At 36.6% G+C, this 27153-nt stretch overlaps 1 protein-coding gene and 1 long non-coding RNA gene across 11 annotated transcripts in view; one reads left to right on the top strand and one right to left on the bottom strand.

Annotated features, from left to right (window-relative positions):
• Positions 1-27153, top strand: part of SLAIN2 (SLAIN motif family member 2) — a 33697-nt gene that overhangs the window by 2789 nt on the left and 3755 nt on the right. Inside the window, exons 2-10 of one of the 7 annotated variants that reach the window (XR_004497176.1) lie at positions 7024-7172; positions 12008-12172; positions 12892-13053; positions 14259-14618; positions 16737-16874; positions 18576-18651; positions 21758-21835; positions 23641-23762; positions 26247-26355. Coding sequence is in view for 6 of the 7 variants with exons in the window: in XM_015624098.2 (XP_015479584.1) it covers positions 7024-7172; positions 12008-12172; positions 12892-13053; positions 14259-14618; positions 16737-16874; positions 21758-21835; positions 26247-26556 (1362 nt within the window). In the remaining variant the exon portion in view is untranslated. Of the gene's footprint in view, positions 1-7023; positions 7173-12007; positions 12173-12891; positions 13054-14258; positions 14619-16736; positions 16875-18390; positions 18539-18575; positions 18652-21757; positions 21836-23640; positions 23763-26246; positions 26557-27153 lie in introns of those variants that run through there. The other 6 variants (XM_033513949.1, XM_015624100.3, XM_015624098.2 and 3 more) reach the window with 6 other exon arrangements.
• LOC107202967 overlaps positions 13619-27153 on the bottom strand; it is a 32632-nt gene continuing 19097 nt past the window's right edge. The window contains exons 1-4 of one of the 4 annotated variants that reach the window (XR_004497177.1): positions 26250-26343; positions 23315-23513; positions 21655-21823; positions 13619-14495 (exon numbers count right to left, since the gene is read on the bottom strand). This is a non-coding gene — a long non-coding RNA (uncharacterized LOC107202967). Of the gene's footprint in view, positions 14496-19255; positions 21075-21654; positions 21824-23314; positions 23514-26249; positions 26358-27153 lie in introns of those variants that run through there. The other 3 variants (XR_004497179.1, XR_004497180.1, XR_004497178.1) reach the window with 3 other exon arrangements.

Here is a 27153-nt window from a genome sequence, read left to right as displayed (position 1 = left end):
TTTTGCTTGTCTACACAGAGAAGCTAAGATTTGTCTTTGCTTTTGATTCCAAAAAGACCTTGATGTGGGCAATAATAGGTGGTAAAGGGTGCTGGTTATTGCTGTTCTTTTCTGTTTTTTATAATACAGGCATTTTCATACCCAATTATGAAATTGTCTGCAGCTTTGTCTTGGCAGAAGAAATACTTTTCTTAACTGTTAAAATTACATTGTTTTACATTTAATGCTCACATGGATTTAGTGCCTGTGAAGTTAAAACAGAACACTTGATACTGTGATTGAAAGTGATTCTAGAATGTGACATGTTTCTTTAAATTTACATTGTAGAACTGATCAGCTCATTTTTAGCTTTTAATTCTTTAAGTGCATTTAGATAAGTATAGAGTAAGTATGCAAGTGTAAAGGAGAAGGTGCAACTATCCAACAAGTAAAGGAACTTAGATACTGCTGTTTTCATAGCAGCATTAGCTGGTAAAACATCCTTACAGTACTAGTGAGCTTTGGGACTGTTTATATATTTTGCTTGATTGTTTTTCTTCCTCGTGGCTAGTTAAATCCAGATGCACTTTAAGTTTTAAACATTTCTGCATGAGACAATCTTCAAATTATATGGTAAATTATTAAAAATATTTCAGTGAACATTTCAGTGAATTTAGATTGAATTTCTTGTCCATATGCTTCTGAATGCTGTTTAATGTGCTGAAACTTTCTTCCTGATAAGGTCCTGAAGGTTGCAGATAGGCACACCTGTACTTGCGTACTGTACTGAACTCTGCATGGATGTATGGAGACTTTGCTTTAGGCCTGCTGATTATTTCCTCCAGTTATCACTTTCATAATCTAGTCTATGCGTGTTCCTATTTATTTAGCTGTTCTTGAACCAGATTGCATCAAATTTAATGTTTTTCCAAGTTCAATCTGAATGGGTCTTTTCTTGCCAAATAATTGCAAAGACAAAAGGACAGACCTGAATCTGGGTGACCAGAGTGGAGAAATCTTCTGAGAAGTGACGTGCACGTCCTTGCCTGACTTGCTGGGTAAGGTTGGGTGTGGATGTGCAGCACATTGGAGACATCTGGATAATAGTGTGCAGTGTGGCTTGCCATGCTGCTTTTAAAAAGAGCTTATTGGATCTTGAGTTTATTGCAGGATAAGTGTGCACACGTGGGCAATTACTGTAGATTAGTTACTGTGCTGTGAACCCACTGTAACTTCCTTTGTGGTAACTTGTTACACCGTCACTCACCTAAGCTTTCTGAGAAGTTTTTTTTTTTAAATATGAGCAAATCATGCAACATTTTTCTGCAAAATTTACTTACAGCATCTGCATAAGAGAGTATAGAGCTTGCTGTGTATCTGTTTTGTACATGTAATTAATTGCTCAGCAAACTTCAGAACAGTTGTGTCCTCTTTAAATGACAGCACTATAAAAACTAGCCTAGCACCCATGTTTTCATATCAGCATAAAGTCTCCTTGGTAGGGGTTAAAATAGATGACTAACCTCATTTACAAACAAAAGGCAGTTACTGTGTATTTAAATGAAATTATTGGTGTTTTTTTCTTTTTTTAATACCAACTAAATAGCTATAAGTAATAGTTTCAGTGTTAAGACCTCAGATTGGTTGTGTATCCTGACTAGTTAAAATGGAAGGCACATACTTTTAGTATTATAGTCACTCTCATTCAGCAGCTATTTCTCATTTGCACCTGTTTATAATAGTGTAAGTTTCCATTCTAGCCATCCATTATTGTTAGCTGGCTGAGGACCTGTTTGAGATACATGATTGTCATCTGTAATGATTGTCTTCTGTCTCATATTGCTTCATGTTCCTTGAGCACTAGCATTGTTTTGGAATCCTGGTTTGCCATAATGGGCTAATAAAGTATACCATGACTATTTTAGGATAGAGTTCCACCTGAATGAAATCCCACTGCAGAAACTACATTGCAGCATTTCCTGTTCAACTGCTAAATTTCATTGTTTTAATGTGGTTTAGGCCCCTTGGAAGCTGGACAGATTTTGATCAATTTCTGTTCCATGGTGTAAGTAAAAGAGAAATTGCTGCTTTCCATTTTGTGACAGATAAAAAGTCATTTTGATTTAAAGTTGTTGGGGCTTAGCCAAATTCAGAAAACTTCTTCACAAACTAGGAAGGTAATATGAAAAGAAGCATGTAGGAAAAGCAAGGGTTATGGAAGTTGCTGGTTTTATCATTAAAAACAACTGGTAACATTAAATAATACTCAATTTGATTATTGTCTTTGAGATATCCATGTTTGTTGTTAAACAGATATTTGAGGACTGGAGGAAGAATCCTGAGGAAGAACTATTTCCATTACTGACTTTTTTTGGTGATAATTATAGCTTTTAAACATGCTTCTTGATACTTAGATATAATGAAAGCTTTTGATACGGGTGTCCTTTACTGTCCTAATGATATTCCTGAAATTTACTACATAATCGTATCTTGTTTAGGCATAATTCACATTTCTGCTACTTGTAGGTGTTGGTAGAGCTCTCAAGCATATTCTATTTTGGAACATATTTAGTAGGACACAGAACTTCTCAACTTTTCTGTCTTCAGTGTAAATATCAACAATGCTGTGTTTGAGCACATATGCTCTAACAAATTTCTTATGAAAAGCTTCTCAAATAGTGGACAGTTAGACAATTTGTGTGATAGTTCTAGGGAAGCTACATGGTGGTGTTTTTGATGGCCCATTTCCCATTCTACAACATCCAAACGTGTTCTTTTGGATGAGGAAATGAATAATGGCAGTAATTTCCAGCAACTAGCCAGGACACAGCTGTCTTTAATTGTGGGGCACAGAAAGAGAGTTGTGTTCCAAATTGCACCTTGCAACCTCTTGGATATTCTTAATTCTGCTTAAAAATCACATCATGTAGCTGAGATTTGCCACTGTAATATGAAGGTTTAATGAGACTGTCAAAGTGTTTTTGTAGTATTCATACCCTGGAGTTTATATTCATAGACTGGAGTTTGTTGTAATTTATGCATCTCTCGGAACTGGAGGTATTCCATGAAGTAGAGCTGAGAACGAATAATTACAGGCTAAGCAATGTGTATCTCAGTCAGCTACAGCTGTAGCATAGGAATTTTGTGGGAGGGGGAGAAGGAAAGGAAATCTGTGGGCCACATAAGTGCAGGGATGTCACTTAATTTTTTGATTGATTTGTCTTTCAACCAGAGATGCTTTTCAGATCTTTACTTGTCCATTCAAATTTTAACATGCTTAAGCCACTTCGGATAGGGTTTGCTGAAACTTTTAAATTGTCTTAAAATAGTTTAGATTTACACTGTTGTGTGCTAAATTATCTGTTTCCAAACTGCCCAGTATTATCATCTCCTGATTTATATATTTTCGCTGTGAAATTTCCTTCTTGTATTTTAGGGGCATTTCTTATTGATCTGTCCTTGGATTTCAGCTTTTTCTCCTCATCATGTCTTCAGGTTTTTCATCTTGCTTTTGCATGCATCATGTTTTGCTCCCATATAATTTCCTTTATTGTACCTTCCAGCTTTTGCTTAAAGCTAATGTAGCTAAAATAAATGAGCTCTAACTTTAAATTCCTTTCACTTGCCAGCTTCTTTCTAGTTCAGATTTGTGACTTCGTGTTCATCTACATGTTTTCCCTCACTCTTATACTGAGCAGTGGAAGGATTTTGATACAAAAAGACGCTTTTTTTTTTCCCCAGTTAGAATCTCAGCTTCTTGTTTCATGCCTGTGGCAACTAGTCTCTTGTATTTTAATGCACTGGGAGGTGTTCTTCAGGTGAGGTAATCTGTACACAAATACTCTGCTCCTACTGCAGTGGTGTGTTCTTTTTCTTCAAAGCCTTTTCTGACTCAGCTGTATCCCAGTGCAACATGCTGCAGCCTGCCCCATTTGGCTGACATCATATATGCTTGTAGTCACAGCAGTCTTCCTGCAAAAACTCTGCCCTTTTCTGTGCTGCATCTTCCTGGAACTAATCAGTAGAACCCCTGGCTGCTTTCAGCCTTAGGTTGGTGCTGCTGTGGTGTGGTTGACTAGTAAGAGCCAAAGGAAGGCATTATTAATGGCTGCAGTAGAGTCATTGTGTCTGTTCTTCTTATTGTTGTTTCAAAGTAGATCAAAGCTTCTGAGCTCCGTTTAATGTACTGTTTTCTTCTACTTTACCTTATGCCACTGAGTTGTTGTCTTTACTCTGGTGTGGAGAGATTGGAGTATATGTTTCTGGTGTGTTAACATTTGTAGTTATGGGTGGCAACTGTTAGTTGTCAGCTTCCTCAATCGTTCTTAACTTCCTGTTTTGAGAGAGTTAATTTACAATGGTTAAAGACATACGAAGTTATTACAGTAATCTTCAGTCCTGGAGTTGCTGTACTGCCAATCAATGCTGTTGTATTGCTGTGTAATGCATTGACAGCTACAAATGGAGTCTCTTCTGGAAGATTCTTCAGCTGAGGAAGACCTCTATCTTTTGGGTCAAACAGTTTGACTTAGCTGTGGGAAGTTTGTTGTACATGCTTCATGTGTCTGGTTTTTTTCTGATGTTGGGAAGAGAGGAGGAGGTAATAGAGGCATCACTCTGATTCTTAGCCTTGCCCTTGGTCTTTTTGGTTTTTGTAAAATCCAAGGTAGGCAAAGCAAGTAGAATTAAGTCAGTCTCAAAACTTGAGCTTGGTTGTTCTTTGTCAGGTGGGATATTAAGATCACTGCATTACAGTGAGAGTTTATAATTGCTTGATGTGCAAGAAACTGCCCTGAAAGAGTTGTTTTGTCACTGCATCAGTGTACATGTGTGTGTTGTGAGGTAGTGGAGTTGCATGAAATATGTATGTTCTCAAGTTCTGTCTTTCCTCAAAGTCTAAGTTACAAAACAAAGGTTGATGAAGGAAACCAGTTGAATGCAAAGAGGTGGGGGAACATGCAGTATATATTTGATTAGAAAGGGAGGTGGAAAAGAGCGAGCTGTGTGAGCCTGGATTGCTTCAGTAAATAACTGACTTGTGAACCAATGCAATAGTTGGGAATTCCTGGGAAGAATGTGTTGAAGCTTAAAATACCAGGTAGAGTTTTGATTAGAGCTATCTTGTAGGTTTGTTGAAGGTACTCCTTTTGTGTGTTTCTCAAAGAGGACATACACCTTAATTTCTTGCCTTTTATAATGGGTACTACTTGTAAACACTCCGAATGTGCATGGAACTTCTCAAATACAGCAAGGCATGTCAGCTATCCAGAGAACTAGGAGCGAGTCTGGCCTGTACTGGGCAAAAGCAAGCCTTGTTGCCTTTGACGCTTCTTTGTATTGTATAAATATATCTTAGGACAGTAAGGAGTACAGACACATACTAAAAAGACAGTAAATTCAAAGAGCTAGAGAGATAGTAAATGTTAAATATTACTTTTAAGGGTATGGAGATGTCACAGAAATTACAGAAAGTGGCATCATTGTTTACACAACTGTGAAAATGGAGTGACTCTTGTGCTTTTCAAGGGTCCTCAGGGCTATAAATACATGAACGGCTTCTAGCTTTTCTTTTGGGCTGAGTGCCTGTGAAGATTGTAGGCATTTCTACAAAAGCAGTTATGACAGTATGATATAGGCCAAAGCATAAACGCCTTGAGCTACAGTAAGTGGCAGTGACTATTTGGATTGTTACAAACAGCTTCAATTTATTTTAAAACCTGTCAGCTAATAAATATTTTTTGCCTGGATCTGCAAGTGTATCTTCTTAATTTCAGTGTTAGAGGGATGAATGTTTTGGAACTCACTCTTAACAAAGATCAGTGTTCTGTGTGGGTGGTGGTTTTATAAACATGTTTCTTGGGAAGCTTTTTTAAGTGAACTTAATGGTGGTAATTACAAAAAATCTCAAAAAGCTATTATAACACAGAGTTCCAGTTCTAGAATTACAGAAGAGAGATGAGATAATCTTGTAGAGAGAAAGTTGTGGGAAATAACTTCTGTGTTGCTAATGTCATTGGCATAAAGAGAACAACTTTTGCCATGTGTTTTGTACAGGAGCATGTCTGATTAGACTGTCAGATGTTCCTAGGTAACGCTGTGTGGCATACAGTCATATTCACTTGGAATATTAAGTCTGTCATTACTTTAGAAGAAACACTCATTTAGCTGTTTCTATACACACATAATCTCTAGTTAGAGTTGTATGTCTTGCAATTCACTGTTGTTTTATGCTGAACCACATTCCCAAGTTTGGTTCTAGTCCAAAATAAGCCTTAAGTTCCATGTTTCGAGTGTGTGATTGGTTATGACTTTTCCTTTAATCTGTTGAGGGAGGAGAAGTTTTCAGCTAAATTTCTAGAGTTTTTAAACTGGACTACTTTCTTCAGTCTTGGAATGTTGATGTCAAAATAAATGGAGATGCTGACAAAGGCTTCAGTACATCTGGCAGAATAATATGATCTCATTGTTTCTCTCTACTCTCCCATGTGCATTATCTTTTTTTCCTTGTTGCTAATGCTTGACTGTATACCTCCTTAGGATAGAGATAGTCCCTTTGTTCTGTGTTCAAAGAGAAGGAAAAGATCAGGTGCTAGGATAGACATAATAAAAATTAATTGTTTATTGTTCAAGGCTACTGAAACAGTAGTTGTGTTTTGTGTACTTTAGCACTGTTCCTTGGCCACTAAGATGTTTATTGCTTCCTTTGTTTAGGAAAGCAAGAGTTCTCTTTTGCATAGTGTTTCATTTTTTTCAGGTGAATCTGAAAAGATTAATCCTCATTTTTACATTTATGTGACAGTGAAATTATTCATATACGTAATATGTCTGGAGTCCTTGGGTAGCCGTATGTTATCACTGTTATACTCTATCCAAAATAGTTAATATTAGGGTCAAATCTGTGCTTTCTTTATCTTTTGGGATTGTACTATAGTGTAGATAGAGTATAAAAACAGAAATAGCATACTGTGTGGTGTTTTGTTGCATGTCTGGTCTTATGCTCATTTTGTCTGTCCTCATAAATTACTTTTTTTCTCTCTTTTGCAGGTTATATACATCTCCAAAGAAGAAACTGAATCCAGTGCAAAAGAGTGTCAGTCCATTAGTTTGGTGCAGACAGGTGTTGGATTACCCAAGTCCTGATGTTGAATGTGCTAAAAAGTCACTGATCCACAAGCTGGAACAAACAATGTCGGGTGAGTTTCTGCACACTAAAACCACTGGGTTTTATATGTTTATTCTGAAACAACGTCAAAAACGGCCATCTATCAGTTACTTGTATCTAAAGCTTTCATTATGGTTTGCAAAGTTATTAATTCTACTCATTTTCTGGATCGTATGAATGAAATGAAAGAAGGCGTTAGATCATGAGTTATGATTTCAGAGTTTTATAATACGTGTTTGGTCTGATGTTTTCAGGAAAAAACAATGGTTTGAACTCCAAAGTTTTCTCATCTTTTTTTTTTTTTTTAAATAGAAGGCTGTATTAAGGTATCATAATTGCTAGATGTTTTGTCAGTAGGCTAGCATGGAACTTGATTTTCTGCTAGATTATCTATTTTATTTAATCTAAAGAAATGGAGGCTTAAGTTTTTGAATACTTTGGGGAGATAATAATGATTTATTTTCCTCCCACTCCCAGTAACTTACAATCTAGTTACACTCAGATTTTTTAAAAAAAATGTTTATGATTCCTCCTTAATACTAATTGGTTGGTTATATTCAAAACTGGAGACTGACTGATCCTGTGAGAATGAAAGTCTACATTCTCCATCCTTCCATTACCAGACTTTTTTATATCAAACCAGCAGCAAAATGCTGAAGGTCTGATTAGAATTCTCTGTCCATCTGGTTTCTTGCTTTCTTTTGTTTCTTAGTTGGAGCCTGTTTTTTTTGTTTTTTTAATTATGCTGAGACAACTTATTTTCTTGCTATTCATAGCTATTTTTCTGCTGTTCCATCTTTTTGTAGTCTGCTACTGCTACGTGTTAAACTGTTATCTTCAGGAATTAGCAGAATGCTTGGACTTGAGCAAAGTCTGTATGAACATGCAGCACCAGGAGTAGTTCCAACAGCCACCTCCTTTCTATGGTTATACATAAACTTTGTGATGAGTTTATTTGACTGTAACTTCTTTCCCATCCTTGTATTGTTTTCTGGAGAAATTCAGTCTTTATTCTGGCTTGTACTGAAATTGCTCTTAATAAAATTTAAATCCATTCTTTATATAAAAATCATGGGCATAGTGGTGCAAGTGCCTTCAGCACGAGTCACCTTCAGTCTTTTCCTATTTCTTGTGCTTTTGTATGCTGCCTATACAAATGTCTATTTAAAATTTACCTGAACAGTTAACACAATATATAGCTACGCAAAGACTGAAATTTTAAACAAGAAAAATCACTCACATCAGAGGGATTTATCAATTATGATACAGGCTTGGGAATCTGAATACTGCTGAGTATTTATGAGTGGATAGCAGTTGACTGAAATTCTGTTTATGGTTTAACTTCTTCTAGAACTGATTAGAAGTCTTCCAGAAATACCACAAATTCTGTTACCTGTAGGGTATCTTTGAAAATTTGTAGCTGAAGCAGAAGGGCAGGAAACTTCTCTGTGAAATGGACACATTTGAAAGTTTTATCATTCAAACGATTTTAGTGTTTAGGTAACTTCACCTTTTTTCTGTTTTCCCCTAGCCCTGTGAATCTGCTTCTGGCAGTGATACTTGAAAGAACACCACAATTCATCTCTAGTATTAATTGGTGGAAATACTAATGGTAGAAAAGATGGGCACATGCTGGTTGGAGCAGATTGCATATAAAAATGAATTTTCAGCAAAACAGAAAATTGTCTTTTAGAGCAACCAGCCTTCTTTACAGAATAAGGGTAGCTGGGAGCTCCACTGGAGAAGACAAGTAGTGTTTCTGGTAACTTTGTGTGTATTTCCTATTCCAAACTTCAGGAGTATCATGTAACTTGAATTTTGCATAGTACTTGTACCTCATGGACCAGTCACTTAACCTGTTACTGGCTGCTGGTTCAATTTATAGATTCTGGTTCCAGTCTCCATGGATAAGGCTTTTCACACCTCTGTAACTTTCCTGAATCCTTGCTGATGATTGTTTTGCATTGACACTTTCTACATTGTTAGATCCTGTTGTTAGGTCTTTCTAATATTACTGTCTTTTTCCTCTTTTTCAGTCTCAAATGCACTCTTGTATTTCACATTTTCTTCTTTCATCATATTTTCCATGCTTGACAATAAATGAGGGAAGAAGAAATCTCAGCTCCATGGTATTGTCAGCAGTTACTGATGCACAGTGCCTTGTCAGCAGTCAGGTTTACAATTGCAGAGCAAGTCATGCTCAGTGTTGGAAGTGTGTTCAGACTAGGAGGAACTTTAGGTATATTCTGCACTCAAATTTTCTTTCTACAGCAAAAGAGAAATTCATTACCATTTCAGCAAAATCATAGCTAAAAGGAGTTAGATGCTACATAGTGTTTCTGAATCTTATAAAAGAAAATGTATATTAAAATAAACTTGTTTATTATCAACCCTTCCTTTTGATGTTTTGAAAGCTAATGTTTAATCTTTTGTAAGCTAGTGTTTAATGTAATATTAGGATCATTTTAATGCTAAAAGGATTATCTGTCTTGTTAATTTTGTCTGACACTCCTAATAAGGACTGTATCTCTATTTGTAAAAATAGCAATGTCTTCTTGAGTTACAGCAATCCCAGTTGGAAAACCTGTAGGAGTTCTGGCCCAGAAAATGGGTTTGAATCCATATTTTTTTTTTCTGGGAAACTGTACTGTGCTGAAGAAGGCTAACATTAGCTAGGATGAAAACTACTGCATGTAACAAGTCTCACCACATACAGGAACAAGCTTTTTACATGTAGCAAAATCATGCTAAGTTTCATTAAAAAAAAAAAATCTGTGTATGATCAAATACTTTGTATCATCATCAAGTATACAAAGAGCCTGTTTTGAAGACTATACAGTAGTAGAATTGTTTCCTAATTTGTAGTTAGTATTTTAAAATACTTGTCTGTGTAGTAAATACAAGAACTGTTGTGCAGACTTATATTTTAGGGATTTTTAATGATGTTTTTGGCAAGAGATGAAAAGTAAATTTTTTTTCGTGTGTGTGAGAACAAAGATTCAATTAGAATAGATGCTTTGGGGTTCCTTTGTGAATGCCAGAAGTTGATATCAAAGGCCTCATCATACTCACCCAGAACAGAGTGACTTGTAATTACTGGTTTTTGTTTACTGAGCTTTGTAATAAAATGGAGGTTTTCACTTCTGACACTCAAAATAAACTGAAGATACCTCATGAATACTTGCTAGAATTTAGTGAATTCACAAATTGCTCAAATTGACACATATAGTTTAAGACTTGCAGTGAAAGCTGGAATATAAACCTTTCACTCTTCATCTATAACTGTCTTTTCTTTCTAACCAAAACACTGGTAATATTAACTGGTTTAGAAAGGATCTTTATACAAGATGCAGTTTTGGGAATTTGCTGCAAAGTCAGCTTTAATTTCTGCCGCTTTTGCCTCTGTGTTGCATTCTGCCATTGGCTAAGTTGGATGATACCTTTTTTTAGGGGCACTCTTAAAAACAATTAAGTGATGCAATCAGTTAAAATACTCATATTTTTTAACTGAAATCTGCTTTAGTAGGTCAGATGACAGTGCAGCCCCACCAGTGTTTGCACTGGACAACTGATGATGTAGTGACCAAGAATGAAGGGGAGAAGCTGAAGCTTTGTTACTGAGAGCAGCATTTCATGCATTTGTAGTCTCCTTTGGCTTCTAATGTCAAAGCAACAATGATTTTTAGTAAGCAGATTTGGATTCAATTGCTTTTTGGTTTTTTTTTTCTGTCCACTGCTATCAGTAGCCTAATTCTTACTGCGCTCACTGAAACCCCTTTTCACTAAGAGAAATGTCACACAATATTTTTTAATAGCTTACTTTCAACAGCTAGGTGAGCTGCAACTAAATCTAATCTGGATTTGCATAACATCAAGTTGGGATTTCTAGCTTTTTCATCTTAACATTTTGCAATTTAATTTGTTCTTATATACATTTCTGCATAAGTATATTTCCAGCAGTGAAGGAACAGTAGCAAAAGTGTCTAAATATCTTTTGGATTCCACTACCCCTTGTTGAAATTCCATTTTCTGTTATATTTAAAATGTAAACTTTTGAACAAAATAGTCAAGTAACTAAACAAATAATACACCTGACAACCAGTGGAATTTCAGTATCATACTGTTCACCACTGTTAATGTTTACCAGTGTTTAAAGTTCATCTGAAAATACTTCAACATTGAAACATGTACAATAATTGGCAGAGGAAAGTACCCAATTTAGTTCTTATATTGCATATGAGGTTGAAGCCTATGGTTAAAAAATCCCAAGTCATTGGAACAGAAGGTTAACAGTAGGAAATAGTCAATTTGCTTTAGTCTGGTAGGTTCATGGTACCCACAAATCTAAACAGAAGCATTTGCTTTACTTAATGATTTTTCACTTTAGCATATGCTTATGGAAATTTTGTAGGCGATATTGCTTAGTTGTGTGGTCCCAGTCTTGGGGTTTCTGTAGAAGTATTGTGTGATTCAGACAGGTCTGAGAGTTCTGAGAATGTGACTTCATGGCGTGCTCTGGTTTCTATGTAGCTGTGTATAGGCTGTATGTTAGTGTAACAGCTACTACTGTCTTCCTGCTTCCCACCACCTACACTGGACATCTCAAAGACCTCAGCTATAGTGATCTTAGATCTGACTTCTTAAAGGAAAACACTTGTCACTATCTTGTCTTGCCCTCTTCTCTCACACTTTCCACATTATGGTTCTATCTAGGGGTGAAGAAAGCAGTGGAAAAACTTCCTGGTGACTGAAGTTTTCTCCTTGAACTGCATAGTAACTAAATCACACTGAAGACATACTATAGTATTGTATTTGTTTTTCATTGATTCATTCAGTATAATTCATCACATTTCCTCTTTCCTGCAGCTCTCAAGAGACAGAGTTTGTACAGCAGCCCTTTCAGTGCGGTCAGTTACGCGAGCTCCTACAGTCCAAATACTGGTAGCCCCTACAGCAGTGGCTTCAACTCTCCCTCCTCAACACCAGTGAAATCTGCTTTAGTAAAACAGCTCATACCTTCTGGTACCTCAGGTAAGTCACTGTGTGTCTGGTCTTTTCCTTTCTTCCTCCTCTTCCTTTCATAAACTTGCTCAGATGGACAACATTTGCATCAAAATAGAGTAAGAAAGACTCAAAAACTTTTCAGTGTCTTGTAGGATATGTGAATCATACAGTATTTAAGCTTTTTAGGAAGGTCTTTTTTCTGGAGTGAGAAACACAAATTGTTTTCTTTGGGTGTCTGTGTCCCAAAAATCACTGATATATGTGATTAGCTGTTAGACCAAAAAACACAGCATTCCAAACCGAATCAGTCTTCATTGGATCAGCAAATCCTTACTGTTAAGAAAGATTCAGTCAAACTTATGTCTTACAAGGTAGTATAGAGAGGTGAGAATGAAAGCACAGATGGAAACAGGTATGCAGTTGCTTTTTTTGCAGAGCTGTGCAAACTTCATAGTAGTTAGAACGTGCTGTGATAGACCAAATTATTTACCACTAATTTGTTTTGACACTATTGCAATGATTTTATGAAGTTGCCCATTTTTAGACAGTAATGGCTAAGCTCTGCTTTTTCGAGGCATATTTTCAGCCTAGCTTTGCAATAAAATAATCAAATGTTTCAAATGGTATGTCAGATCAATGTCTCAGTAGCAGTTTTTATTGAGAAAGGAAATGCAGCGAATGCAGCTTGCCCTTTTTTTTTTTTTTTCAATAACAACAATTCCTGTTACTTTATTTTCTTGCCATAGGTCATCTTAAAATTTCAGGAGATAGAAATCCTCCACTAAGTCCACAGTCTTCTCTGGACAGTGAATTAAGTGCATCGGAGATGGATGAAGACTCTATCGGGTCTAATTACAAGTTAAATGATGTTACAGATGTGCAAATTTTAGCACGAATGCAGGAAGAAAGTAAGTGGTATTTTTTTTTTTAAATCAAAGTGGAGCTGTTGTTTTGGGTTTTTTTTAACTGAATAACTGCAGTAGCACTTGTTTAGTGCTATGGAAAGTATGGAAAAGGGGTATAAATTCTACTATGGATGTACAAATGTAGTTCCCCCAAGAAAGCTGGTTAAGGACTTCAGGCCGAGGAAAGTTGCTATACAGATTTCTTTAGGAACAATGGACAAAACAATGTGGGAGAGTATGAATTTGTAAGGTACAGTATTTACTAAAAGGATGATTTTCAGAATGGACTACACTACCATCATGCTTATCAGGAGATTGGTGCCTTCCTGATGTAATCCAGTCTTGTTCACATCAGTGCTTAAGCCATGATTTAAATCACCAAAATGTAAAGTCAATATGGCAAAGAATAGTTAAGAAAAGTACCTGTATATATGTCTGTCTTTCATTATAGCTTTAGCTGACACTGTCTTTTTGTCCCTCTGAATTTGCAGAAAGTGGTAATAATTTTGGTCATCTAACTAGGAGGTCTCCAGACTATTTTATGTTGGTGAAAAAAACCAAAACCAAATGCCCAATATATGTACTTTTACTGTAATGTATAACATACACAAAAGCACACAAATATACACTAAATTACAATTTTAAAAAGTGTGAGATAAAGACAAGATAAATGCTGTTTTAAAAATACTAGTTGTTCAGAATTTTTTTGCTGTATGCCAGTGGATTGGTTTGCATATCCCTGGGAGTGTGGGCACCACACTTCAGAGACCATTGATCTAACACCTCCAGTTTCTCTAGAGGTGCAGCTTATTGTGTTCCTTTTTTGGCTAGATTCACTAATACATTGCAAAAGACGTTTCATTAAGGCTGCTGTAATTGTTACAGGATGTTACTTGATAACAAAATTATGATGTAGCCCGTGTTTCTAGTTCCAGCCTGGGAGAGGAGATGAACAAGTACGTACACAGCACACCTATAACTGGTGATTGCTTTACTGAGAAGGGGAATGAACTCACCTACTTATTTCAAGGCATTATTAGCTGGTAGATAATTTGGTACTAATTAGAATTTATTTAATGCCTCCAATAACAGGAATTTAGGTGAGCTGAATTAGAGTTTGAGAACTGTGCAGATATTTGTGTGCACTGTCTCTAGCTGGAACCATTTGTGGGCTGGAAGCAAGTAAACAATATTCTTCTTGTTACCAGGCCTGCGGCAAGAGTACGCAGCCACAGCTTCTCGGCGTAGTTCTGGCTCCTCTTGCAATTCCACCCGGCGAGGCACGTTCAGCGACCAGGAGCTTGATGCACAGAGCTTAGAAGATGAGGAAGATGGCACACATCACACAGTGCACCCTGCTGTTAGCAGGTTCTCACCATCACCTCGCAGTTCTCCCTGGCCTTCACCAAAACAGTCTCCAAGAAATTCACCTCGCTCCCGATCACCTGCGCGAAGCATAGAGTACAGCAGGGTGTCACCACAGCCTATGATAAGCCGTTTACAGCAACCTCGTCTTTCGCTTCAAGGCCATCCGACAGACTTGCAAACTAGTAATGTCAAAAGCGAAGGTAAAAAACTGCTTGAAATTACATGTGTAGTTTCTGTAAAGGAGTTCTGTCAGTGTGCAGTCCTAAAACTGTGTGCCTGTGCAACATCGTGGTTTAATCTCTGAATTGCTGAAGAAAATGCAGAGCAAGCACAGCTTAAGTCCTGCTGGGGCACCCTTTTAGTCAGATTGTGAGGTTGATAGACTTGTATTTATTTTAGATGTTATCCAGTCAATGAGTGTAGTTGAGTTTCATAGTGACCAAGGTCTATATTTGGCAGGCAAATGCACTAAAATAAAGCAGGGAAACTAACTTACTAGTAGAGTTAGGCCTTGCAGATAACAAAATGCAGAGGAAAGTAACTGTGGTCAGATAAGAGAACATGGTGATTTATGCATGCCTCTAGCCTGTGAGGCTAGAATGCCTCACAGATGAAATCGCAGAAGAAGCTGAATGATTTCTTTTGGTTGCACAGGACTCTTAGAGCATTTCAATCATGAACATAGTCCTAAAAACATCAGTACTTAACTCATGCATTTGTTGCACATTTTAGATATCTCAAAGCTGTGAAAACTGCATAATAAAGTTTGCAGTAAATTCAGTGCAATTATGCTATATTGGCATAGAACAAAATAATACAATCCTGATACAATTTTTCTTCTTTAATGTACTTTTTCCTGGTAGCAATCTGGCAGAAACTCATTTTACTGGGATGAAATTTTGCAAGCAAATTCCCATTTCAATAAATGTAGTTTGTTTTATCCAGCAAATAAGATTTTAAATTTAGAAAGAATCTACATTTAGATACTAAGAATTCCCCTTATAAGTAATAGTGGCTTGGGGAAATTGTAGGTATCTTGGAAAATGTGCAACACAAAAGTTAATCAATCATAGTGTGGCGTAATCAAGAATTCTTTTCCCATTCATTTCTTAAAATGAAAGTCTTAATGTGTGCTAGATGAGCTGCAATAAAAATACCCTATGAGAGGAATGGTACCAAATGCTAGTATCCCACATACCAGAGGGATCAAAATAGAGTGTGTGATCATGTGTTTCTGAAACACTTCCAAGGAATTATCTTGCAGTGGTTTTTGTGCAGTTGAATGTTGCTTGGATATTCAGAGTTGGTACAGTAGCAGTCAGAAAAAAGTTGTTTAGGTTTTCTCTTCTGTTTTTATTTGTCTAGAATGGTTGGAGGGAAATTTGCTTGACAGGGTTCAACAAAGTACTGAGTGCAGTGCAAAGCAATGCAAACTGCTAAGTGAAGAGAGTACACTTGTTGGAATATTCAGCCAATGAAGATTTAGTTTTGTTTTCACTTTTAGTGCTTGTGCATGATTAACCTATCTCTTCCCTGCATCCATCTGCAGAATCAGGTTGGTCACTCATCCTGTCAAGGCATCTTCAGTCTTCTATCCAAAGTATGTCATCAGCCCAGCTCAGCGTGGGTTGGAGATACACAGAATGTCATTAGACTTGAGAAGTAGTTAATGGCATCTTTTCATATTCTGTGAACAGTGGTACAAATATTAGAAGGTTCCTGAAGTATCAGCATTAGCTGAGTAGATAAGTCATATTGAAAGATTGAAAGATGAAGCATAACTGGATACTTCAATGATTTTGAATGCTGCGTATTATGAGGCCCTTTCCAAGACAGTGGCTGTTTTTTGTTCTATAATGGACTGATACACTGGAACAAGGCAGTCTGAAAAATTTACTCAAACATCTATGTTGTTTTTACTCTTCAGGCAAGCATTTTGTTACAAATAACTTTCTAGGTAAATAATTTGAAAACTGTGCAAAACTGCAGATTAGGTTTGTCTGTTTAGCTTTGATAATAGTACAATAAAATCTAGAGAATCACAATCCAGATATGTTTCAATTTCACAACACAATATGCTTGACTTTTTTCACCATAGGTGAAAAATGTACATTCTTACTTTTTAGATACATACATTTTTTGTATGTGATAGATTTGAGAAGAGGTAATGTAATGAAATATGCTTTTAAATTGCAATGTAGTTTTATATGGCTAACATTTTGTGTCACTTAGATTTGGGGTTCAACTATGGGTTTGCAACCTGACCTTTATCCAGCATCAGACTACACATTGTGGTATCTTTGTATTATTTCATACAGAAAAACTAAGGCGTAGTCTTCCAAACTTGTCCAGAACATCTAACATCCAAGCTGAGTCTGTGAAAAACAGCAGAAGTGACTCAAACTTCCAAGTGCCAAATGGAGGAATACCTCGCATTCAACCTCAAGCCTCAGCCAGTAAGTACCTTTACTGCTACTTCAGTGTAAATTTCAGAATTAAGTGATGGTGTTCAGCTGTCTTCCAGTCTCAGGGCAAAGCAAAACGTTGCATGCCACACTGGAGATGCTAATCTTGATTTTTAATCAGACTTTTGTGAATCTGTTTTTATGGTATACATAATACTCAAAAATGTCCGATTTCTTATTTAGGTATCATTCATGGTTTCCTAGAAGCATGTATGTAGAAGTAATATAAAGAATATAAATACAGTATTTGGGTGTGTCAGAAACTGTTTTATTTCTAGGTTCTGAAAAAATACCTAAATGATGTTTATTGCTTTTTTTTAAAACTAGTGAAAAATGACCTGAAAGTGTTCATTTCAGTTTAACCCCTTAGGTTAGCCCATGTCTGCAGTTTCTTCAGTTTCTTTCCTTCTTTTTTACTTCAAGTGTCAGTTACTTCCTAAAAGAGGTTTGGATGAACCTTTTTCTCACAAAACATATTAGCCCATTGCTGTAATCCTGCTTTCCTAGTGTCTACAAAAGTTAACTGCTGATATGAGAATGCTGCTATTCTCACAAATCTCTTGAAAATGGTGACCTTAAAGAAGCCAAAGCAAATGAAAATTAAATATTCAGTGTTTCTTTATATGTCAGTATTGCCAGTTCCTGTTGTTTAAATGTTTCCTGACCATTTCTTTTAAAACAAGTTTCTGAATTTAATAACTTTGTGTGACATTTTCAAGGGAAGAACATATAATGAATATTTTTATGTGTAGACCTTTGAACTACATAAGGTATCATAAGATAAAGGTTCATTAGTAATCTAAATATTTGACAGGAAAAGTAAAAATAATGCTCGTGAATTTAACTAGCTGTATTCTACCTATAGGCCAGTGAAAGCATAGTGGCATACCTAGTTGGTTGTCTAAAATTTCCCAAACAATGTGTTAAAGCTACCAAGTAGAGTTAAATACAGAATAAGGAACAGAGACCATGCCAAAGACTCCAAGATTTATGTCTTTGTGGAGACTCAGAGCGGATGGAAGGACTGTGTGGACAGCCAGTCCAAAGTGTGGGCTACTGTAGCACATAGAAGTTAGTGGGACTTTACTATTGTTCATACAAGTTACTCAAGCATCTTTTCACCTTGGCCCTCTTCTTCCACCTTTCACAGACACTCAGAAGGTGGAATTTCCAGCTGAAAGGATATTTGTGTAGCTCAAATGCACAACTGTTACCTGTTAGGCAGGCTTATCAAACTATAAAGCGCTCAGAACAGCTGGTCCACGGATGTGCTAGTTCAGTGATAGGAAGAATTATCAAAATTAACAGAAAGAAAATGAATGAAAAAAGAATTCCAGTAAAAATCTCTACAGATTTATTTGGTGCTTTAGAATTGAGTGAACTGGGAAGGGAAGAGCTTAGAGAGCAACTTAGCTAGAAGTCTGTTTCTAGAATTAAAAGTATATTCATGGTTAAACTTTCTGGAGAAGTCTCAGTATTCAATATTTAGTCAATTATTTCATTGCAGGAGCCAAAGTGGTGTGATTATGTTTATATTTCTTTTTTTCAACTTGTGGATGCATTAAGAATTACTAGGTAAATTTGCTTTTCTTTCATAGACTATTTCCCCAAATGTGAACCACTTTAGACCAACTTACATTGTAAATGTAAGTTAAGTATCATTAATAAAGGCCAGATTTCTAGCTTTTACAGTTTCCCTGCTCTTACAGATGTTTGTCAGAGTCTTGCTATTGACAATCGTAAAACGGTTTGTGTGTGAAGTCAATGAGTAAGTATCTTTGCTTAGTCTGGATTAAAAAATTTTCTGCAAAACTGTACACTGTATAAAGATTTCCAGAATTGTGTCCTTTTTATTGTATACTTTTTGTTTTATTGGTTTTATATTTTGTCACTTTGCACAAAGCACTGTTAAATTGCAGCAAATTTTTGTTTTCCCTTGGCAATGATTTCTGGGTCTTGGGATTTGAAGCTTCCTCATACACCTGCTAGTTTTGCATGAGCTTACCTTTGCGAGGATGCTGGCTTGCCACCTGAAGTCACTACTTTGCTCCTTGTCAAAGATTTGCGGTTCATAATTTACTTGCACATTTGCTGTGGCTGCAATACTGAACTTGCTATGGTTGCTGGCATTCAAAAATGAGCTAGGAATCCAGTAAGTTTCTGAAATGACAATTCCTCTAACAGTTTTATAGCCAAATTGTATTTGCTAGCTTACAGAAGAGAGGGAAGACACGTATGTGTTTTGATGTACAACTGTAAACATGAAAACATTGGCAATTTAACTTTCAGCTGCAATGTGGTGAACAATCCAAATTGTTTTTGAAAAGAGACTGAATTAAATAGCAGTTACAACAATGTGAATCTTTGTTTACATCTGATTCTCCATGCCATTCTGCAGAAAGTACTTTTTTTTACTATGAAAGCTAGTAAATATTTCACCTTAAAACACTGGGAGATACGATAATGTGTGTTCCCCAAGGAATAGGTGTTATCTGCAGTGTTAGTGATGGGAAATCTCTGTAGCTGGGTCCTATACCACATAGATTTTATAAAGCTCTAGAAGTTGTAGGGTGGCTTCTGTGTAGGAGCTACATGCTTTTGGATTCTGTGTAATGCTTTTGTACTTAGTAGCACTATGAGCACATGGATACTTTTCAGAAGGGCTAAATACAAAATTTTCTTGAAGAGCTGTAGATTCTTCCAACTGTCAATAAAGTGACAGTGGTCTGCTTGCCAATTTCCAGTTGTTTGGCATGTTCAGAGTAAAAGGAGGAAGAGTAAATCTTGAAGAAACCAAGTAGTCCAGTTCAGTTGATCAGAAGTGTAGCTACATGTGTTCAGCACGCAGCAGTTGTGACAGGGAATGTCACAGCACACAGAGCACTTCAAAAGCAGCAAGTGGTGTGGATAAACATGCACTGAGCGCTTATCTCAAACTGCATGTTTGCTCAGCATTGCTCAAATTGTACTGCCTAAGCTCTTTTCAGTGTTTCAGTGCACAGAAATGTTTTGCTATTGAGTGTCTATTTTGTGGAGTCTCCATTGAGAAGGAAGGAATTTGATATATACATATTTAAAATCCTTTCCATATCATCCCATATCTCTGACTTACAAGAAGTGTGAATAATGATGGGGGAAGAAAGTGCCATGTGCAGTGGCATATTGAAATCGGAGTGGATTAGGACAAAACAAATTAAAAATATGAAGGAAGAAGCTTTTCTTCATTTTTCATGGTATAACAAAAACAGTGATTCGGTAAAAAATAATAAAGTGGAATACTTGAGGACTGAAGCAGTCTGGCCAGTGGTCTGCCTCAGTAAATTTCTAGGAATTGTGCTCATATTTAGAGACCTTACTGTGCTTAATTGGCTGTTCATATGTGTGCTTCAAAAAAAATTTCTAGGAAGACCTTGTACCATTTGAGTAAGAATTATATATTGCCACAGGCTATTTTGCATGAGATTCCAGTTGATAGAAGGAATAAGGTTTTTATTAGTAGAAGGCACAGGCAGAATTTTACTGTGTTTATGAACAATCTAATTCCTTTTTACTGTTTGTTGAATATGACAGTTTTTAGTTAGTTATTAAGACTAAATTGAATAGACTGCCTAGGCATAATTTCAGCATGATGTTAAAACACCTGAAGAATTTTTTATAGTTCATAAAATACTGTGTATTTTGCATTGACTGAAGCACAGGAAAGGTGATAGTAATCATTACATGCTATCAAACAAAAGGACTAACTAATACTAGGATTCAAATTGCTCCCCCCCACCTTCTTTATAGCGATATTCAGTAATTGGTGAAGGGATTGTTCCTTACTCAGGGTCAGGATCTTTTTGCACAGCTTCTCCTCCATCTTTCTTCCTTCTCATTATGGAAATAAGCCTTGCTAGTGCAATCAGTTTTATGCTGGTATAAAACTTCATACACTGAGATAAGCAGAGATGTTTATTCATATGTTATCATTTTACAAAGTCTCTGTGTAGTCAAAGCTTTATTTCATTGACTACTTTCCTCCTTCCTCCCCTTAAAAGTGCTGCCATGAAATAGGCTGAGTCAATGCATTCCTTCTGGCAATAAGTAATTCTCTCCATGCCAAGATTCTGCAGCTCTCAGAACATTGGCTTCTCTCTTGGTAACTGGTAGGTAGTGAGGTCATTTCAAGGCAGTACCAGCCCTTGAATGTTACTAGACAAAAGGCAGAAAAAGGAAGCAAAGGACCAATAAAAACGAATCTCCATCATGCTGTGTACATGCTGGCAGCTGGTAAATCTTAGTGTTAAGTCTTCATTTTAAGCTTAAGTCCTCTTGCATACCTCTTAAAGAGGGTAGAAAAAAGACAGTCTCTCAAGAAGGCTTAAGTTTCCATAGGTGAAGAATACAATTTGTTTATATGATGACCATATTAGATGAATATTTATGCTTTTGTATAGTATTACAGTATTTTTTTGAAAACACTTAAAATGAAAAATTTACTCTTGCTAGGTCAAATACAAGAGTTTGATTTTCATCTTCGTATCTAATCTTGCTCTCATATTGCTGTAGCATGTTCGCTAGGTGGCTTGTTCTCCCTTTGGTGTTTTAATTTTTGTTTTGCATTTCTGGGCTTTTTGCCCTGCAAGGAGCTTTACTCTTACCAAATCTGCGCATTTTGCACTGCAAAATTTCTGACACACTCCTCTGTAACTCTTTGCCATTAAGAACAAGCACCATTCACAAAACTCCATCACTTCCAGAGTCATAACAGCTTTTTGAGTGTTTTACTCACACTGTTCCTTGACGCTTCACAAGTGGATACAATTCTGAAATTCCCAGTAAATTTAGTTTTCTTATCTTCTTAGACAAATATAACACTTCTTGTCTTTCAACAGCTCTGCAAAGGCAGAAAAATTTGCCTCGTGCTGCCTTCAAAACCAAACAGTTTCTTCAAACTCCATCTGCAAAAGGAGGTAATTAACTTGCAACCTCTTATCAAGCTCCAGCAAATCTCAAATAATGGTTCGCCTGCATTAAATCTCACATGTTCTAGATTAATAAACTTGCTCTTGCAATTACTGTACAGATTAACCAAGTGGTCCTTGCTGTATGAAAGTTAACTTCATCTAAATATTAAAAATAAACTCTGTGTTATATAGGGGTTTGAGTTTTGAGATAAAAGTCCAAGGAACAGTGACTTTCTAACATTAATCAGGAAATATGGATTAGAAAAGTAGACTCCTAAATGCACATTCCTATACAAACATAGCCTTAGTGTATTTCTTTAATTGCAAATTATAATTTTGAAAACAAAAAGTTGTGAAGATAGTCATACAATCCTTTGTGCTGGGAACAAAAGCTAACAAATATATCCTTGAAAAGATGAGTGTAGACTATCAATTTATTTTGCATGTACTTGTGCTTTCCCTTTTCCTCACAAAACCAGAAGGTTAATCCTAACATAGATGAGTTAAGGTTTTTTGATTCAAGGAATTAGAGACTCTTGTGTATAATATTCCAGTTTGCTAATGGCTGAATTTGCCGGGGTTTTTTGTTGTTTTTTTTTTTTAATAAAATTAAGTATTGAGTCTCTAATCCAATTAAATAGTTTAATCTGATTTTTAATCAGTTCTGGCAGCCTTATATGTAACACTGCCTCAGTTTCACAGTTAAGGTAAACAATGATTCTGGTTTTAAGCATCGTTGGTCTGTTGTCTATTACAATCAAGATCTCATTTTAAAACTATATTACACTTGAGACTAATTCATAAGCTTGTAGATGCTAGAATCCTTTAAGTGTTGTGAGAGTCTTTGGTGCAGACATGAGGGGCTGACAGAATGTCTGTGTTTCTCTTGGGGGTTTAACAATGTCAACTCCTTAGAGTCATCTTCATGCCATGCAGAAAGTTTTAGTGAAGTATGATGACTGTGAAACAGATTCACATGTCTTAAGAGGAAGTCTCGTAACAGTTTTCATACTTCATACAAGATAAAATTCTCATAATGTTCTGCTTTGCATAAGACCATCACTGCTATTCCTCTACAGAGCTTTCTTTGCTTTCTTTCCAGTTGGTCATGCCTTCCTCTGGATCTGGAGCACTTATTTTTGACTTAGGTCAATGGGCTAGTCTGAACTGTAGGAATGTACAGAAAATCAGTTTTTCTTTGAGTTTATATTATTTGTAAAATTTTATTAAACCTTAGAAAATGAGGAACAGAGCACATTGTGCTGCCAGTTACATATTCCAGTTTATGGCTGTTGTCATTCCTTACTGCAAATGAGGACCCTTTCAGTTACTTGCTTTGTCTTTTTCAGTTATTTGCTATTTATAGCCCTTAATGTGTTGGTTTTCTTTCTTCTGATCTGAGTTCCTCATGAGTATAGAAGTATTTAGCAGTAATGAAGCAAGACTTTTCAGAGAAATGAAAAGCTGAGCATCAGTTGATTTTACCTTTTTAAAATACTGTTCATTACATAGCTTGACACCTTCCACACACACATTGGCTTTTTTTTTACCACTTTGTGGTAATATCTCCCCAGTGCCTTCTCTTCTCCAAGCTGAAGACCTCCACATCTCTCAACCTTTCTTTATAGGAGAGATGCTCATCCATGTTCTGTACCTGCTCCAACACGTCCACATCTTTCCTGTACTGAGATGACAGATCAGTTTATTGATTCCTATAGTTAGACCTCATATGTTCTTTCATGTTGGGCTGATTCATCTCATCATGATGGTTGTGATTTAACAACTGCATTAGAATTTAATCTGTTTTCAAGTTGGTGTGCAGCAGCTGGCCTTGGATTGCAAGCCAAATAAGTTTGCAGCTTCACAGCATCCTACTTTGCCACATGGAGATCTCGTGCTCCCTGCCCACAATCCAGGACAGAATCCAGAGAGGGTAGGACATCTAAATGTCATGACTGCACCATGCCTTTTTTTTTCTTTTTCTTTTTTTTGCCAGATGTTTTAGTTGTAGTTGTTTCTAGTTTACTTTATAAGGAGATTGAGTTGTGTAAAGTTATTAAGCACTACCCTTACACGTTTACATGCTTTTGTTAAACATCATCTAAATACTGTATGTGGGTATGCAGTTATCAAATAGTCTGTGGGGCAGTACCTCACTCTTTGTGATCCTGTCTTACAGATAAGCCACCTGACTATAATGAATATCCAAAACTGTTCTGAGTCCTAATTCTTTATCTGTAGAACAGAATTATTAGACAGTTTGCCAGACTGCATCATGCGGACTGCTCTGGAAGACAATGCATTCCTTTATGTACAAGAATGAATACAGCTCTCAGCAATGTCTGCAATGCTGTGCTGACAGGAAATGTTTTATGAATTGACAGTTCAAGTTTGCAGCATGGTAAAATATGGTCAGCAGAAGGTTAAAGAGAATGAAGAAGACCTATTTACTGCATCCTTACTTCTGCTGGGAATGTGACAAGCTTTCTTCCGTTGCAACTTTTTGTTGCTTATATTCTGTACCTAAAAACCTTTTCCCTGTTGTGCCTGTAAGAGGCCCAAAGCTGTATTCAGTTTTTATACACTGGCATTTCTCTGTTGGTAGCTGCTAGCATGGTCCTGTGTTTGTGTTCCAAGCATTGTAATGAGTTCAGTGATAAAAGCTCCCAATATTTACACTGTAGAGTCACTTGGAAATTCTGCAGATTTGATTGCATCAATATTAACAGGCGAGGTTATGTTTAAAAAACTTATGTATAATCTATCTTAGTCCTAGGAGCACTTGGATGCTCTTCTTGTCCAGTCATTCTGTTGCTAATGCTTTCCTTAATCCATATTCTGGCTTGACGCCAGCTTTTATTTTAAGGTTTTTTACTTAATCTCCCTGCCGCTTAGCAACTGTCATGTGTTTTTGACCTCTCTGTCACCTTTTCTTGTCAGCTTTTCCCATGAGCAGCTTCATGCTGTGTTTGATATTGCTATCAGGGGAAAGGCCCCCTTGAGTAATCCAGAAAGGAATCAAATCCAGTTCACATCTTAATGAGGTACATATTAATCTTCCTAGACATCCCCTGTAAGAAACAGCTTCAAAATGCAATCTCAAAATTACCAATTCCTCTGTATCCCATTTAGGATGCTACATTCCTGCATTACTTGTCTCCATTCTCAGTCCTTATGTTCTTACTGGATCTACCTTGAAAATTATAATAAAAGCTGTGTTAAGGACCAGCTTCTTTATGTACAACATCTGTCAAAAATGATACAACTTTGGTCTCAGTATAAAACATCTATTTAGTAGAGGAAAGAATAGTTTATGCAAATTTACTAAATGTAAATACATTTTCATTAAGTGATTGATTTGAACATCCTGTGTTGACTCTTACTGACCCACCCTAATCAGTTTCAAAAGCTGGTGAAATTTCATTCCATTACTAAGATTATGGGTTAATTTAAGTATTCTGTTACAAATTATGCATAATTTGTAAATATTCCTCATACTTGTGAAGAATTATGTGTAAGGTTTGGCATTATTAAAGGACTGTTGAATATTTTGCCTTACTAACCTATCCCAGAAAGGACTTGAAAACAAAACCTAGCCTACTAACTCTGGTACAAAGTACTAGAAAACAGGTATTAGTTACAAACAGATATTTAGTTATACGGATAATTTATGTAATGTTTGTAGGAAGAGGAAGGCTATAAATTGTTATGAGTTGTCTGGTTTAAGTTTCATAGCAGCACCTTAACATCTTTGGTGTTGGGGGTTGGCTGATGTCATTCTTAATCCTAACTACAGCATTATACCAGTTGCTAGGAAGAAAATTAACTCTTTCCCAGCTGAAACCAGGACAGCTGACCCCATATTTTATTTTTTTTTCCATCTGCCAGAAAAAGTGGTATGTAATCATATCTTTAGATGAATTGTAATTCAGCAGTTAAAAAGAACAGCATAAAAGAAATACCAAGATGCTCTATGCTCAAAATTTCATCACTGAAGGCTAATAAACACTTTTAATCTATTTAAAGCCTGTGTCGCACTCGAATACTGTATTCTCCAACACGTTCTTTCACAGATGGGAATTAAGTTCACTTGCTTCTGAAGCAGTTAAATTTCTTCTTAAGAAATACCTTCTTCTCTCTTTGTTTTTTTTTACTTAACTGATACAACAGTTACAGCCTGATTAGGATTACTTACAAATCCAAATAAATATTTGTAGTAAGCAAAGAGGGCATTAGAGTTATGATATCAAAAACACATGACAAAGATGACATCTGAATTCCTGTTTCTCATTGCTGCTTGATTGGCTGTATTCCATTATACATTCCATATTGTTTGTATAATCACATAAAGTAATTTCCAGTTTTTAATTTCAGTAATATTGTAACATAAGCTGAAAGTAATTTCTGTATTTTCCAGTACCTTCTTCGAGTAAATTCCGCTCGCCTGTGGCACCGTCTCCCCTAGCTCTCCGACAGCCAGTGAAAGCGTTCAGTAACCACGGACCCAGCTCGGTTGCCTCTCCAGAAGCCGCACAGCTGACGCACAGTAGTTCTTCCCCAGGGCCTCTTGCAGCCCAGAGCTCAGGCTTGCCGAGCCCTGCCAGCAGTATTAATAGTACTACTCTTACCAGACCAGCAGGGATGAGGAGTGGTTTGCCCAGACCCAGTGCCCCTTCCACAGGGGGCATCCCAGTGCCTCGCAGCAAACTTGCACAGCCTGTTCGCAGGTGAGTCTCTGACAGGTAGTCTTAGGTTGAAGTTTTCAAAATTAATTTTGTACACTGTGTGTTTGTACTGCTTCTTCTTCCAATTTTACTTTGATCTCAAGATCTTCAGAACAGAAATTGAGATCTCCATGTGATGTGTTTCTAAAATAGTTTTGAATCCAAACTGAGAGATAAAGGCTCTTGAAATGAGAGAGTGAAGGTGAATGAGTGGAAGTGAAATCAGTAAGGAAAGATAGTGAACTAAATAAATAAAGTCTTCGTCTGGGCTGAGAAGGCAGCAAGAATTTGTGTGTATGTGGTAAAAAGTTACCAAAATATAGCTGGCAAGAGAAAATTCACTTGTGTGAGTGACATATTCTGAAGTCAGAACTACTTGCCTCCATAATTCAAGCAACAGTACTATGGTGAGAGTAGTTTCTCTCCTTGGACAGGTGGAAACTTCCAGAAGGAAGATGCACCAAGACAGAGGAGACATCCACAGCATTTGCTAAACTTAACTTAAAAATCACTGCAGTTAACCCACAAGATGAAACAGAATTTTTAGCTTAAACATAATTGTGCTTGCACCCAGCTATAGAAGTTGCTTGATGTCAGTGT

This window comes from Parus major, chromosome 4, assembly GCF_001522545.3.
Source record: "Parus major isolate Abel chromosome 4, Parus_major1.1, whole genome shotgun sequence".
In the NCBI taxonomy this organism is placed as follows: domain Eukaryota; kingdom Metazoa; phylum Chordata; class Aves; order Passeriformes; family Paridae; genus Parus; species Parus major.
The sequence above is the reverse complement of the archived record's forward strand: the minus strand, read 5'-3'. Positions and strand labels throughout refer to the sequence as shown.